Source organism: Sciurus vulgaris (genome assembly GCF_902686455.1).
Source record: "Sciurus vulgaris genome assembly, chromosome: 2".
Classification (NCBI taxonomy): domain Eukaryota; kingdom Metazoa; phylum Chordata; class Mammalia; order Rodentia; family Sciuridae; genus Sciurus; species Sciurus vulgaris.
The window spans coordinates 167,029,858-167,045,938 of record NC_136462.1 but is presented as its reverse complement, the minus strand read 5'-3'; the positions used below and the strand labels follow the sequence as shown (position 1 = coordinate 167,045,938).

The 16,081-nt window shown below is 37.1% G+C and overlaps 1 protein-coding gene across 2 annotated transcripts in view; it reads left to right on the top strand.

The window, feature by feature from the left end:
* The window catches only part of BTBD3 (BTB domain containing 3), a 40,866-nt gene extending 27,259 nt beyond the window's left edge, over positions 1-13,607 (top strand). For both annotated transcript variants that reach the window (XM_079129632.1, XM_079129631.1), the window contains exons 2-5: positions 5,207-5,480; positions 5,973-6,063; positions 6,624-6,742; positions 9,586-13,607. In XM_079129632.1, coding sequence (XP_078985758.1) covers positions 5,338-5,480; positions 5,973-6,063; positions 6,624-6,742; positions 9,586-10,618 — 1,386 coding nt within the window. In that variant the 5' untranslated portion in view covers positions 5,207-5,337 and the 3' untranslated portion in view covers positions 10,619-13,607. The remainder of the gene's footprint in view (positions 1-5,206; positions 5,481-5,972; positions 6,064-6,623; positions 6,743-9,585) is intronic.
* The last annotated feature ends 2,474 nt before the right edge of the window (positions 13,608-16,081 follow it).

The following is a 16,081-nucleotide window of genomic DNA, read 5'->3' as shown; positions in this document are numbered from 1 at the left end:
CATTTGGCTCTTGCTTTTTTCACTATACATGTTGCCAATGCTTGATTCCATATTTATTTCCAAATTTAGAAAGCACATAGTTTATTTTCCAGCAGCTGCTGCTATCTTTAGGAACTGCCAATATTTTGTCACTCATCTTTTCACCTTCCAGATCACACGTATAACTAAATTTTGCTTAGTATTGAAAGGAAAAATAAAGAAAAACAAAATACTATTCCATCATGATTTATCAGTTTGTTATGTGCAATAAATCAATAAATTGTTTTTGGAAGTGATAGTTTCTTTTAGTCTTCCTTACTCTTTTTAAACCTCAGTTAACCTCACTGCTGTTGGTTTTTAGGTGTCTTGTAGTAAACCATGTACAAGTCCAGACAGAGTCTAGAGTTAGAGCACGTTAAACAAGAGTTGCCAGTATTGTGAGTTGTGGATGTAGAACTTGCTGTTAACCATGAATGATTGGTTTTCTAACTTTCATTTAATATGGAGAGGCTCTTCTGTTGTTGACTAGCTTCCTCCTGGCTCTTCTTTCCTGTTACAGTTCTTCCATTTCTTTCCAGAAAATGTCTTCAGCATTCTTTCATGTAGTGTGCCCTTGGAGGGCTGTGGTCTGTGCATGTTCACGATTTTCATCTCTGTAAACTTTGCACATGTATTTTTCTTATACAGTAGATTAGAAATACAAACAGAACATTATGTAAGGATGTGGTGTGATTACTGTGAGTGAAAATCAGAGTGAGTGGATTAAACAGAACATGGCAAGCAGATCTGCCTTCTAGCCCAGGCATTACCCCTCTAGCCCAGGCATTACCCCGTTACTTGACTGTGGACTTTTCACCATCCCTTTCAAACATCTGATAGCCACTTGCATTATCTGTGAGCCAAGAGCTGTATTATGGGATTTCTAGAGTTCCTTTCAATTCCAAATCTTATTCATGTTCCAGATCTTTGTATGTAAAATTATACTAAAGTACAATGACTGATAAGCCTTCTTTGGAAGCTTAAAATCTTGTTGGTAGTTTCATTATTATTGAGAATTGAATGAAATCAATCATTGTCATTCAACTTTGTTAGTAGTTATAAACTCAACTGAAACTCACTATTATTAACTAGCAACTTTTGAACTTGTTTCCTAATCTTTCCTATTGTATACACAACATCTAATGCAAGGCTATTTTCCTTTATTGTCCTTCAACCCAGTAGGTGATAGGTTTGGGTTATAGACTGAATAGATGGAATTTTTAACTGTTTATATTTAATGAAGAGAGAAGTCATAAAATCATATATATTTAAATCAGTACTAGATTTTTCATGAGATTTTATTGTTTTAGGTGTCATGGATTGCTCAAAAGGGTAGATGAAAGCTATCATTACTCTTTCCAGAAAAACAAACGCACTCTGTCAATTGTGCATGCAGGTTGAAGGGTTTCATGGACACCCCAATTGTCAGTGGAGCCTTCCCTTTCCATCTGGTGTTCCCTGGTCCAAATTCTTGATAGAAAAATATGCTGGATGGTAACTCTGATGGTTCCCCTCAAAATACTCTAGACCAGTGTTTATTAAACTGTGGTTTGATGAGAACAATTGAACGAGTCAAGATCAACATAAAACAAAAATAAAAAAGAATAAAGTAGAAAATATCAGAGTAAATTTTGTTTTGTAGATTCTTTTGATTTGTATGAATCTATATGTTTGTGTTAATACTGTCAGAATATAGGATGCGGTTCTTACTGTGGATCGAGCACAAAGTTGGAGAAACTCATCTAGTAGATGAGAAACACTTTTCTATTATAGATGAACCTCTTCATTTTATAACTGCGGAAACTGAGGCCCTTAAAAGCTGAATGATTTGTTCAAGTCCCGCTGTCCCTGTGTTAACTTCAAGTGGCCCAACCAGGATTGAACCACATTACTTTGTTACTAATTTTACCCTGCTTCATTGCTAATTTTTTTAAATAGAATTGTGAAGTAGATTATTTTTAAAAGATAGTTCATCTGCTTCACATTTGGCATTTTCGAGGCCTTTGTTTTCCCACTAAAATGATTTCTCTCATTATTCTCTAAAATAATCTGATCTTAAACTTCTTTTCTATAGGATTAACAGATATCCTGGGACAGTTGGCTGTCTGCACCCCCAAATCCTAAAATGTTGATATTTAACCAGAAGAATATTAGAACAAGATTTTAAGGGCTTAGTTTTATGTCCAAACCATGTTAAAATGGTTTGAATTGTTTGTTCATTCACTTGAGAATTGAAATGTAAAGTTGTGGCAGCATGTGTTGGTATGGGATCTTTGGGAAGACACTATAATGTCCTTAGTTTCTCTGTGAGGTTTTTTCCTCAAAGTTGAATGCCATACCACTTATAAATGTGAAGGGTCTTGTTAAAATGCAGATTCTGATGTAGAATCTGACTGAGATTCTGGGTTTCAGTAAAGGATCCTGGGACTACACTTTTCATAGCAAGAACCTGACTTATTACTGTGGCAAGAAAAGATAGCTATCAGATAATTTTTCCGTTATCTTGATTTTAAACAGTTGTGCTCATCCGTCCACACATTTACCTGAGTGAAAATTGATAACACCCCTCTTTGCAGCCCTTTTTTAGGTGATTCAGACTTAGCACTACTTCGTTTTAACTGGCATTTTCAAGCTTTTCTACAAAATTTAATATTCCACATAACTAGAATTTTTAATTTCAGAAAGATTATTTTCTAAAATGTTATTTAATTGTCTTTCTCAAAGTATTTGCATATACTCTTTTTCTTCCAGTTATTGTTGCAAAAAAATCATGTTTTTTTGGAGGCTCTATGGTAAATATTGAGTTACATGCAAAGGGAATAAAAATTACAGAGCCTTCTATGTTGTTCTTGTATGTTTTTCTGTTTTGTCTCATTCAGCTGCCCCGTTAACGATGTCTCCTCAAAGTGCCTGGTTTCTCTTTCCATTCTGGTTACTTCTGACCTGAGGAGAAATGTGTATGAGATGAGTTCCAGTCACAAGGGCCTGCCCAGGGTGGGGCCTTGCTGAGGAGTGATGTGATCCAAAAGTTCAGTAGCAAGGAAGAATCGAAATCCTTTGGTTTTTAACCATATTCTGAGTAGGTAGCTCAAACAGGAGCCTACTTGTTTCTTCATGTCTTTTTCCAGGTGTTTTTAAACTCCTTTATAGATCCCTCTATCTTTGTTCATTAAAATGTGTTTGAAGCTCATTTGTAAGTGTATAGATCTATGATATGGTTAGCCCTGTGGTTGATAATACACTAAATGCTGCAAATTACAGTAAATTAGCAGCACTCGGGGTACATCCAAAATTGGGATGGGTAACCTCGTGCTAAGACTGTGGCTCTCTTACACAGTTAAGTTCTGCAGTGGCTTTGCAAATCATTTTAAGAATAATAGTAATGACAGAAAGGAGGATATTGTTTAGTTCATCTTAGTGATTTAGTATTCTGGGCTTTTAAAGACTGTTTTGGTGTATTATCTTTATTAGATTATTAATTCTAATACTAACACTAATAGCTCTTATTTGCTAAACTCTCACTTTGTTAGGGAGTCATTACTTACATAAAAATTGTGCAAGAAGCAGGACTGTGGTCTAGAAGGGTACATTAGATTGGGGGGTGGCAAATGGCTGCTGCACCTCCCATAAGTGAGAGTAATCCAAATAGGGAGATGAAATCTCTTCATTAGTCCCTCTTTACAAATAAATATGCATATGTAGAGTCTACAGCGGGTGTTTTGGTTTTTGTTTTTTACTAGAAATTGTTGGAGGATTTATATTTTTGAAAACCATACAGTTTTCTTATATTCTGCTTATATTCTGATCCAAAGCAGAGAGAACCTGTTTGCATTTTAACTAGGTAGCATAAGACATTTATCATCTTAAATAGCCTTATTATTGGTTTTGTGTTAGAAATTGTAGATTATATTTTTCAAAATTATAACAAGACTAAATGTAGACATAACAGTTAAGTTGGAATTTTGAGATCCAGAACAGGGCACCATCTGACATATTTTTAGTGAATTACAGTCTTTAAACACTGATTACCAGATTTGTCTCATTTGAATGTTATTTTTACATCTAGAATTTGTCTTATGCTTCGGTGCAGCTCAGCCTACTGGTAGATAATTTTATCTTAATTAACAATATTTTGTGACCTGGGACTCTTGTTAAAGACCATTATATAGGAGCTAGAGAACATTGAAAGGTAAACTAAATATGTGGTCTTAGTTCTCTTCTTTTGTACTAGAATATAACTTGCATTCAAAGACAACTGAAAAAGAAGGGAAAACTACTTCCTTCCTCTTTTAGATGCAATAAATATGTTTGATATGTTTTTGATATTGTTAATCCTTTTTGACTTATGGATTAGAGGACTTTATCTAAAATATTTGAAACTAAATGCTGCTGGAAAAAAGATTTTTACCAGAAATCTAGAATAGCTATCTGTTCTATGCTTTGTTAATTGACTCTGCTTGTTTAGCTGTGAAAATAAAAATGTATAGTCAACTAAAGAGAAATCTGTGGGCATAAACTCCTCCCTTCCTGTGTTCAAATATATTTCATACATTGTTTGTCTTATTTAAATATACAGTAGGCAGAGAATACAACTGCTGTTCCTTTAATATCAGAACTATGCACGTTACAATAGGTGTCACTGTTTTGCTTGGTCCAATCATGATTGGTGACTTCAGCTATTGGCTCGGAGCACTGGCTGTCTGACTCCATCTGCAGGGCTGTAATACCTACTCTCCTCCGATCCATTCACCACACAACTTCAGCTGGCTGAACAGACTTGCTCGGCTCCAGCACATCTTGCTAACCTAATTCAGAAAACAAGTGCTACAGCTCTGTGCCTGTCGTCTTCGCTCAGTGTAGCGTTTTCAGGTGATCTAGGAAACGATTGTTTTTATGAGCAAGTAAGAGAAACAGGAATCATGATGGGGATGTATTTAACAGACCCAGTACTGGATAAAACTTAAAGCCAGTTTCTGTTCAACATAGTGAAAAGGTCACCTTGCCTGGCTGAGAAAAGAAGCAAAATATCAGCTTGTTGGTTTCTTAACATCTTGGCTCCAGCCAGCCTCTTTTCCTTGATGTTTGAACCAGTTTGGGATATCTAGCTGTAAAGAGAAACATACTGTACTCATGGTAGATGACAAGGAAAAGAACATGAAATGTCTCACCTTCTTCTTGATGCTTCCAGAGACGGTAAAGAACAGGTCCAAGAAAAGCTCAAAGAAAGCAAATAACAGCAGCGGCTCTAGCAGCAGCAGCAGCAAGTTGCCCCCAGTTTGTTATGAAATAATTACCTTGAAGACTAAAAAGAAGAAGAAGATGGCTGCTGATATATTTCCCCGGAAAAAACCAGCCAACTCCAGCAGCACCACTGTCCAGCAGTACCACCAGCAGAATCTCAGCAACAACAACCTGATCCCGGCCCCCAACTGGCAAGGTCTCTACCCCACCATTAGAGAAAGGTAAGGGCTGGGCCAGCACATTTACTTTAAAAGTTTTCCTGTGTTGAAGTTTCTGCTTTGAATAACCTGTAATGTATTTTAACACAAATCTGTGTTTCCTTTTTTCCCAGAAGCTTTATTGGTAATGGAAAACTGCCTTGTATCTTTTCCAAAACAGTACAGCTGTTTTCCTCTTAGATAAAAATGTTTTTGCAAGCTGTAACATTTAAGTGACAGGGTTATATTCTATAGGCCATGAAAAACAGAAACCTTTAATTTCTCCTTAGCCTTGTGAAAAGTTCGTATAACTTTCTTTTTTAAACTTTTGGTACTTCCTGTGTGTTTGCAATGACTACAAACACAGTTATTCAGTTAGGACCTTTATTTTTTATTTTGCCTTGAAGTTACTAAACTGTTGCTTAGCTTGTGATTCTTTTTTGTGGGGTTTGCATGTTGGGGAAGGGGATTAAGAATGCCGGCTGCTGTGAATTAATGAATTGCCTCTGTTTATAGAAATGCGGTGATGTTCAATAATGATTTGATGGCAGATGTACATTTTGTGGTTGGGCCACCAGGTGGGACTCAGCGGTTGCCAGGACACAAAGTAAGCAACAGCTGCATTACTGGTTTTGTCCTGAGATTTACAAAAAGGGACCCTCTCAGTCAGCCTGGAACTTGGTGTGGGCAGCTTGCCGATGGCAGGCAGTGCATGTTTCACTCAGTTACAGAGAAAGCATACCCTCTCCAAAGGGCTTTGGCCACGCTTAATTTTTTCATTGTTTTCTACTATACTGCTTTGTATCTCTAACAAAAACATACCCTCTTAACTCTCCAGCCCTGGGAAGTTGTTATGACAGGTTAGGAAAGCCATGTGTTGACCCCTTTCCTAGAAATCAGTGAGATAAGCTTTTATTGTATTTATTTTGCAGTGAGGGGACCTGTGCATTAATCTCTCAATGCATTGTGATAATTAGCATAGAGACTATTTTATGTGAACATCTTATGCTTCCCTGCCAAAATACCCTGTATCTTGACTTTTTCAAAGGAACAGGTTTAGGTACTCTATACCCACTAAAACTGATTGCTTAGAGTTTTTTTTCTGGATTGATTTGCTGAAAATGCTTTCAATTTAGTGCATGAAATAAGATTTCCCTTTCTCCACAGTATGTCTTAGCTGTTGGGAGCTCTGTGTTCCACGCAATGTTTTACGGAGAACTTGCCGAGGACAAAGATGAAATTCGTATACCAGATGTCGAACCTGCTGCTTTTCTCGCCATGCTGAAGTAAGCATTATTCCTATGTTTGGAAAGAGTTTGTTTATGCTATATTTGTACGCTGCTGGCTTCAAAGTTAAATGTAAGTTCTGCATTACAAAAAAGGAGACTCTGATGAAGAAAGAGGGTGCTGCTTACCCTGTACATGTTTTTGGAGAAAACTGCTATTCATCTTCAATTGGAAAGACTGTGGAATGATGCACGCATTTATCCATACTTGGCATAGGATGTGGGGGCAAGTGGCATGTATAGCAATTTGGTTCTTAATGACTTGTAATTAAAGAAGAATAACTTTCAGGTGTAGGCATTGTTTAATAGCACATGTTCTCTCTGAAATCAGTGTGTGTGAAGAAGTCTTCAAAGAAATATATTTTTATTTCACAATTCCAGAAATTATATACCTTATTTAAACATTATGACTGAGTTGGAAGATTTCTAAGTTTTCTAAGTTATCTCCTAACAACAAATGCAGAACTCACTGTCTGTTGACTTAATCCAATCTTTTTGCTCACGTGTTACACTTACTCTTTGTAAAATCGGACACTTTCTCCAGGATAAGAAGCATTTGCATTTGATGTGGAGGAGAAATTTTTGAAAGTTATAAATAGTTTCCTATAATTTCATGTGGATGTATACAGAAAAATTTCATTTGGTAATCTAGAAATATAAAAGTATATGTACTGTACTTATTAAAATTAGCTTTATATCTAGAGGGTCTTTTGTAGATTCCAGTATGTGCCAAACAGATACTAGAATCATCTTCTCTACCACATACCAATGCTAGACAATGTGATAGTCTACTCGGTGATTAAATTTTAGTTGTTATTCTAAATATTATTTATATGCTTTCTCTTAATCTGCATTCATTTCTAGAATGCTAAGATTGAGTTCAAGGTCATCTGCTGCTCTAGGGATTTCATTTCACTGAAATAAATAAAATTGTTGACAAAAATTATTCAGCAGGTCAACAAGTTGGGCAATGCTACCATAAATAGTTTAAAATGTTGCTATGTATTATTACTGCCTGCTGAAAAATTATAGTTCTAGAACTTAAAAGTATTTAATCTTTTATCATATTATGATTTTGAAATCTAATTGCTGCTAACTAGGACCTTCACAGTAGGAGACAGGGAAATAAAAGGCAAGAAAGCATGTGAAGTACCAAAACCTAAACTCATCTACCACTTTTCATCTTTGTCATCTTTTAGAGATGTGTATACAGAAACCAATTTTACCTGCAAGGATCCCCTCACCCACCATGCATCATAGGAAGTCAGCTTAGTGTCTTTGACAATGTTTTCTGTTGCTGAGCAGAATGCAGTACTAGTTCAGCATTTTGGGCTTCACTGCAGTCAAGTAGATTGTTGAGTCGTTCTAGACATATGCATAATTAGGAAACATAAACAAGATGGCCAAGAGTTATATCTCACCTAACTCGTTTGATTCAACATTGGTCGAGTGTCTTTTCTCACAGATGTATTGCCTACACCATATATTAATACAGTTTTTTAAAGTTGTACATGCAGTCAGTCCACGTAAAGTGGTAGGAATCAGAAATGCTGTAAGATGCCTTTAGCTGCCATGCCATGGTTGTGATACTGGTGACCAGGTTTCCTCCCTGGTACATTGTGGATGAGAAGCCAGTATTCCTGGAGAAGGGATTGTCGAGAAAAGGGATTGACTGTGCCCTTGACAATTCCAAGGTAAGAGCTACAAACTCCTCACCATGTTCCAGAATCCTCCCCAAGATCCTGGCTCTTGGTCAAAGCAGAACTGAGCTGCAGGTTTATTGTCAAGAGGCTTAACAGTGGCATCTGGCTTAGCCTATCAGAGATAGAAAGGCTTCTGAGGAGGAAAAGGGCAAGTTTCATTTGTGATTGTGGACATTTTTCTCTTTGCATGCTTGAATTTCTGTATTTTGTCACAGAAGCTATTGCTACTTTTTTGAGTTATGTGTTTTTTATTAAGATGAAATAGAATAAGTACAGGAAAACTTTAGATAAAGTACTTTAGCAAGAAAAATTATGAAGTTAAATGTTATTAGTATTTATCACTTGTGTAGTTCTCACTCTTTCTTATGTCAACCTTAACAGTCTACTAGAAGCAGACAATTTCTGCCTTCACGTACCATTTTGAGAGACTACCACCATCCTCCAAAACACCAGGAAGTGTTTCATCTCCTGAGATAGGAGTGGTTTACTGACATAGAAACTGCACATTTAAGTTTTCCCGTTTTGTGTTTTAATTAGTACATATGGAAAAAATGTATTCTTTAATTCTGAAGGCAAAAAGAACATATTATGTGGAGGGGGGAATTTAGAAGTTTTGAATTAAAAAAATAAACTGGTACAGAGTCTGTTGGGTGAAGTCCATATTTGATAATTTGTTGAACTTGGATCTACTTGAAAAATACTTAGTATCAGGTTTTATTATCTTTAGGAAAAATTCAAAAGTGTCAAGGTTCAGTTCCTGCTGAAATTATAGTAGTAAAGGCATTTTGTTTTTATTTAAACATAACACATGTAATGCAATTTTGCTTTTTTTTTTTTTTTGAGTTGAGTCAATTTTTGAATAGTTACAGTATCTTCTAGTTTTTTTGGGAAGACACTGAATATAACTTATGAAACATGGGCCAGAATGGTAAGACTAAGTTAATGCCTTTCATTATACAAACTTACTACTGAGATAGTCATAATTTATGAATATAATTTAGATGTTTCTTTAAGCATGTTTATAAGAACTGTCACATAAGTCAATGTTCTTGGAACAAAGGTGGAAGTAGTTGCTTCTTTTCTTGTGGAACGTGCTCATTTTGTAAAAATTCCATTTATATGTTGTATGCTTTCTTTCAGATACATTTATTGTGATGAAATTGATTTGGCTGCTGACACAGTGCTGGCCACACTGTATGCTGCCAAAAAGTACATTGTCCCTCACCTTGCCAGAGCCTGTGTTAATTTCCTGGAGACAAGCCTGAGCGCCAAGAATGCCTGTGTGCTCCTCTCCCAGAGCTGTCTGTTTGAGGAGCCTGACCTGACCCAGCGTTGCTGGGAGGTGATCGATGCCCAGGCTGAGTTAGCTCTCAAGTCTGAGGGATTCTGCGATATCGACTTCCAGACACTAGAAAGTATCCTCCGCAGGGAAACTCTGAATGCCAAAGAAATCGTGGTTTTTGAGGCAGCTCTCAACTGGGCTGAAGTAGAATGCCAGCGACAAGATCTAGCCTTGAGCATTGAAAATAAACGTAAGGTCCTAGGAAAGGCACTTTACTTGATCCGCATACCCACAATGGCCCTTGATGACTTTGCAAATGGTGCTGCACAGTCCGGAGTATTAACTCTCAATGAGACCAACGACATCTTCCTCTGGTACACTGCAGCCAAAAAGCCAGAGTTGCAGTTTGTGAGTAAAGCCCGTAAGGGCCTTGTCCCCCAGCGCTGTCACCGTTTCCAGTCATGTGCCTATCGGAGCAACCAGTGGCGCTATCGGGGTCGCTGTGACAGCATCCAGTTTGCTGTTGATAAAAGAGTGTTCATTGCGGGCTTTGGGCTGTATGGCTCCAGCTGTGGTTCTGCAGAATACAGTGCCAAGATTGAACTCAAGCGGCAGGGTGTTGTCCTGGGGCAGAACTTGAGCAAGTACTTCTCAGATGGATCCAGCAATACCTTTCCTGTGTGGTTTGAGTATCCAGTGCAGATAGAGCCAGACACCTTCTATACAGCCAGTGTGATACTGGATGGCAATGAACTCAGCTACTTTGGACAAGAAGGCATGACGGAAGTTCAGTGTGGCAAAGTGACTGTCCAGTTTCAGTGCTCCTCAGATAGCACCAATGGCACTGGGGTACAAGGAGGGCAGATCCCTGAACTTATATTCTATGCTTGAAGCTTCAATTCCCCAAGCAGTGTGAGCTCAAGGTGCACATCTGGCCCTTCCTTGCTTGATGCTTAGCTCATCTGCAGATATGTGATCAGTGCAGGTAATTTGTAATGAATGAAGCGGTAGGCAGTTTCTAATTTCTTTCACCCTTTTAATTAATGTACAGGCTAAAATGCAGCATTCCACTTTTAACTATATGCTTAAAAGGGCCAAGTTCTTATTAAGGCTTTGTGGTTTTCAGAGTTGCGTCTGTACACTTGGGGAGATGATGCTCTCTCAGATGTCCCGCCGACCTCCCAGTTTCATCTCTCTAAAGAAAACTTTGGATCACCTCAAATTTCCTTTTGGATTTTATTTGATGAATGGAAATAGTCTAAAATAATAACATCAAGAGTTATTTTTAAACAGAGTCCCCCCCCCAAAAAAAAAAAAAGAAAACCAGATAAACCTCAGTGTACAATTTTAAGAGAAGTTTTACTTTATAATAAGTAATAATTTAGAATGTAGACAGTAGTCATATTTGGCTCTTACATTTTTCCTTTTAAATTTGTTGCTTCTGGCTTTGCTTTTGTTTTATCCTAAACTCTTAAGATTATTACACATTAACTCAAAATGGCAGTGTAAAATAAGAAAGTAAGGAATTGAGTGGTGTTTTATACACAAAGACTTCTGCTAAAAGGAGACATTCTTTTAAGAACACAAGGTAACAAAATATGAACACTTCTTTTAGAAGTAATGAAATTACAAAATTTTGTTGTCGATAGAAAAAAAACTGCAGGCCTGCTAATTTACACTAAAGATTTTAAAAAAAGAGAACCTAAAAAATCCCATACTACAAGTACTTTAATTGATAATCATTTGAATAATACAGTTTGAAAAAGCCACTCTTTTCTTGCCACAGAGCTTTGAGTCACCACTGTTTGCTTGTTTTTATGAGTTGTACTGTATAGAATTCCTGTTCCCTTTCTCCCCATTAAAAGAGGACCAAACACTTCTTTAGAGGAATGAAGTAACAACTGGTTTTGTAGCACTACATGTTAATGTCATAAAAAACTTTTATTCGTTGTTTTTTTAACCTGAAATATACTTTATCTAATCTTTGACCATATGCTATCTTATTTGTTGATTATAGTTCTGTCCTCTTTCTGGACTGCTAGAATCTGGCCTCTGGCCATCTTAAAGTGCCAATATATGCCTGCAGGGTTTTAAAAAATTGGTTGGAGTAACACACTTTGTTATACCTAAATTCACTACATCAGCATCACATCTGGCTTTCTTATTTGTCCATGGCTAATGTAAGCAAAGGAGGGAAAAGATCATTAAAAAATTCTCCTTCAGTGATGGCTTTAGTTGGTTTAGTGCCTGTGACCCTGGCAGTGCCCACTGTGATCACTGCCAGCTGAAGAATCCATGTGTTTTTGGGCAGCTTTTCTGCTCAGTGTGATCCTGAGATGGCTTCTCCGCCACCTAGAGTGTGGTCCCTTGGCCGCCTCCTTCTCCTGCTCTGCAGGCCTGAAACTGGCTTGTCTGGAGTCAGGGGTTAGTCCTGGGGTGTGTGTGCACCTGTGAGCCCATGTGCACATGCAAGTGCGATTGCCGACTCAGGAATTGCCTCCTCCCTGCCTGGCTAGTGAGAGGTGGGACACAATGGTCCCCCTGCTGGTCCCAGCCAGGCCCAATGAGTGACCGCCCTTACTTATTCACTGTGCTTCTGGGATGCTTTTTCCCCTGTAGATGTGGGCCTGTCGCCTTTGGCGAGTGTCCCTTGATGGAGGAGAACACTGGATTATGGGAAATGTTTTAATCACTTTTGCCATTTACCTACGTCTGTTAGCATAGATGACTGAAAGCTATTACCGGTGACTATAGATGAATACTCCCAGGACAGCTTTCTAGAATTATCTAAGTTATTTCTTATTATGGAGATGGTAGGTTGTAGTTTTGGCAAAGCATTAATGAAATAAAGATAAATTTTCAATTAAAAATACTTGTGCAAAGGATTCTGTTCTTAAAGTATGGTTAAACATTTCAGTAACTCATAGCTACCATGCAAAATGGTAGGGCTGATTAGAAGGCACTTGATGTGAAGCCAGAGGAGAAGAAATGTTACTCAGCACTAATTTCGTAGTTGAGGAGGTGAGTGTGATGGTCAGCCTTAGAGTGGTGCCATTCCTTCTGCTCACAGTCAGCACTGCTGTTGCTTGAGTTGTCTTCTCCACAGCTAGGAAACGGCTGGCCGAAAGCCACAGGAGATCCTGTACACTGGGTGTAGAAGAACTTAATTTTCTGTTACTTAAAAGACGAAGAGAAACACACATACACACACACACACACACACACACACACACACACACACACTTTCACCTTCTGATTGGCCTGTGGGTAAAATTTAAAAATTGTATTTAGAATAGAAAATTACATATTTTAAACCAAGTCTCCTTTCCGCATTGTCAACAAGATGGAATGAAAGCTAATGTGCTTGCTTTGTTTTCTTTGGTGATTTTGAATTTTGTAGCTTTTAAAATTAGAAACCATTGTTCTGACAAGGCAGGCAACTCTAGTGTATAAACACAACTTTATTAAACAGAGTACGCTGTAGATGCTTTTCCCAATGTATCTGGCAGTCTTTGTCATTGTTCATACTGGGGATAAAGGGTAACTAGGCTAGCAGTTCTAATGTAACATTCTTTAAGCATATCTTAAAATAGTATTTAAGTAAATGGTCTAATTTCTACATAATTATTGCACTGAACTGTCTTTTTTTTTAAGGTGTTTAATAAGCTTAGCTAACTCAAGACACTGTAGCAACTTATGCATCAGTGTGCTTGACTTTAGCAGCTTACAGCATTATTTATGAAGGAAAAATATATAAATATGAAGTACCTCATGTTGAATGTTATTGTACTGTATTTTTAATGTAACAGTGCAGATCTTGTTAGACACATGAATGTGTATACTCATGTTAAATGCAAATAAAATAAAACTGGTTCGTAGATTTGTTTTCTCAGCATTTTTGTCAATCCCTTAAAATAGTAAAAAATTCATTCCGGCACTTTTGGTGCTACTACATTTTACAGAGATGATTTTATAGGGGCATTCGTTTGCTAAGTATTCAGATATCTTTGATCCCTAAAGAAGTAAAAATCTGAGGCAAAAGCATAGGAGAACAATGGATATGTTAATCAATTGCATTGTTCAAAGCCTGACTGTTAAGTTAATGAGAGGGAGTGAATGGACGCATTTATATTCCTGTTATGGAATTTGTGGTTGGCTAGCATTCTGAAGCTATACTTGATCAAATGTCTGGATCTCCCTGTACTAACCGGGTATTGTACTGAATGGCATCTGGCTTCTGATGTGACCAGTACTGCTGCTTCTCTCAGTGTGAAATAGGTTACGTCTAGTAATAAAAAAGATAAAGTGACATACAAGAAATTTGAATACAGTTATGTACTCAATTTTCCATTCTGTTTCTCCATATCATATATGTATACACACACACATAACATACCCATGTATTCATTTATAATTATATACATGTATATTGTGTTTCTCTGTAGCTTTCTGTTGCTTTTCTGCTAGACTTTATTGTGAAACCCCTATGTATAGTTAACCTCTTCATCATCTTGGGTTTTAGTTTCTACAGCATACTTGTTCAAAAGATTTTTGGAATTATTCCAAAGAAGAAGGTAATTCCCCATTCACATCAGCTTAATCGCAGTTACAACTTGAATTGTAAAGATCTTTAATCCAGGAAAGTCTTAGCCATTATCTCTTTTCTGTTGCTGTTTAAACTTAATCCATATGTTTGTTTTCATTATCCCAAGACAGTTGGGAATGATCCTCCTCCATTGTTGGAGCTCAAGATCAACAAGTCACTGAAATTACACTTTCTTCCCAGTTGACAGTCTGGCTTGCCTGGGAAAAATCATTGACTTGACACTTGGGAGAAAACAGGAAAGATGGAAAGTGTTTCTGAAGAACTAAATGGTATAGAACTCAGGGTGGTGGTTCTGAAAAATCTGTTAGAGCAAGGTGTTGAGTGCCTTTGAGGTACTTCCATAGAAGATGGGCATGCTTTTTGAGTTTCTAATGCACACATTTCAACATTCTTTTAAGAGTCATTTATGTGTGTTGACAACTATTTCCCTTGCTCTACCATTCTTTTGTAGTCAAAAAACAGTAATACTGTAGAATTGTCTCAAAAATTGAGTCTACTCTTCAATTACTTATTGCTGTTTAAGCTGTTAATGATTTCTGTAACTAATGTTAGCACTGGTGAAGTTTCTCAACCAGGAAGTTGCCAGAAAGGCAAGATGCAAGTAGATGTGAAGAGATGAAGTCTGCCACTTACGGTATGCCAAGCTATGTAAGATACCAACAGCTACAAATTGATCTCTGGAAAATGGGTACATTTTCCCAATGTGGGCATCTCTCCTTGGCAGCCTTTTCTAAACTTCTCTGGGGAGTGGAGTGTGATGTGGAGGATGTAATTCCTAATTATGCAGACTCTGAATATCTTATAATAATTTTTCTATTTGCCTTTCTATTTAAATGTCCAGTAGACAGAATTTTACTAGCAGATGCTGTTCTATACTCTGCCATCTAAAGTCCCTAACCTCAAAATGGTTAAAAATAGCTTGCTCTTTACTTTGTCAAATCTGTACTTTAAACTGGTCTGTGTATAGGACATAGCAAAATAGTTATATGCCAGTAGTTAAATATTAGTTTACTCTTGAGTTACATAATTTTTCTTCAAGCTGTAGTGAGCAGAGCAGGTATGTTAGAAGTTACCATAAGGATGATGTTCTTTTCCACTTGGTGTGACATCAGCCCAGAACATTGCCTCAAAGTTAAGATGTACTTTCTATTACTTTGGTGGACAGTTTTTTTTTTTTCATTTAAAAAAAAATTCATTCTCATTAGTTATATACGACAGAATGCATTTTGACACATTGCACACAAATGGAGCATAACTTCTCATTCCTTTGGCTGTATATGATGCTGAGTCATACCAGTAGTGTACATGCATATAGGATAATAATGTCCATCATTCTACTGTCCTTCCCATCCCCACTACCCCATCACTCCCCTCCCCTCTGCACAATCCAAAGTTCTTTTATTCTTCCCCACCTCCTCACCCTTCCACTATGAATCAGCATCTGCTTATCAAAGAAAACATTCAGCTTTTGTTTTTTGGGATTGACATTTCACTTAGCATGATATTCTCTAGTTCCATTCATTTAACTGCAAGTGCCTTAATTTCATTCTTCTTTAAGGCTGAGTGATATTCCATTGTACCACCATTTATCCATTTATTTTGGTGGACAGTTTTATAATTTAAAAGTTTATCTCTTTTATATCAACTGTTTCATCAGTTGTTTTAAAGGAGTGAAATCATGCTTGGAAAACTGATTTTAAAGTCACAGGAGTGACCTTATTTTAATATGAAGGGCTGAAATAAATGCG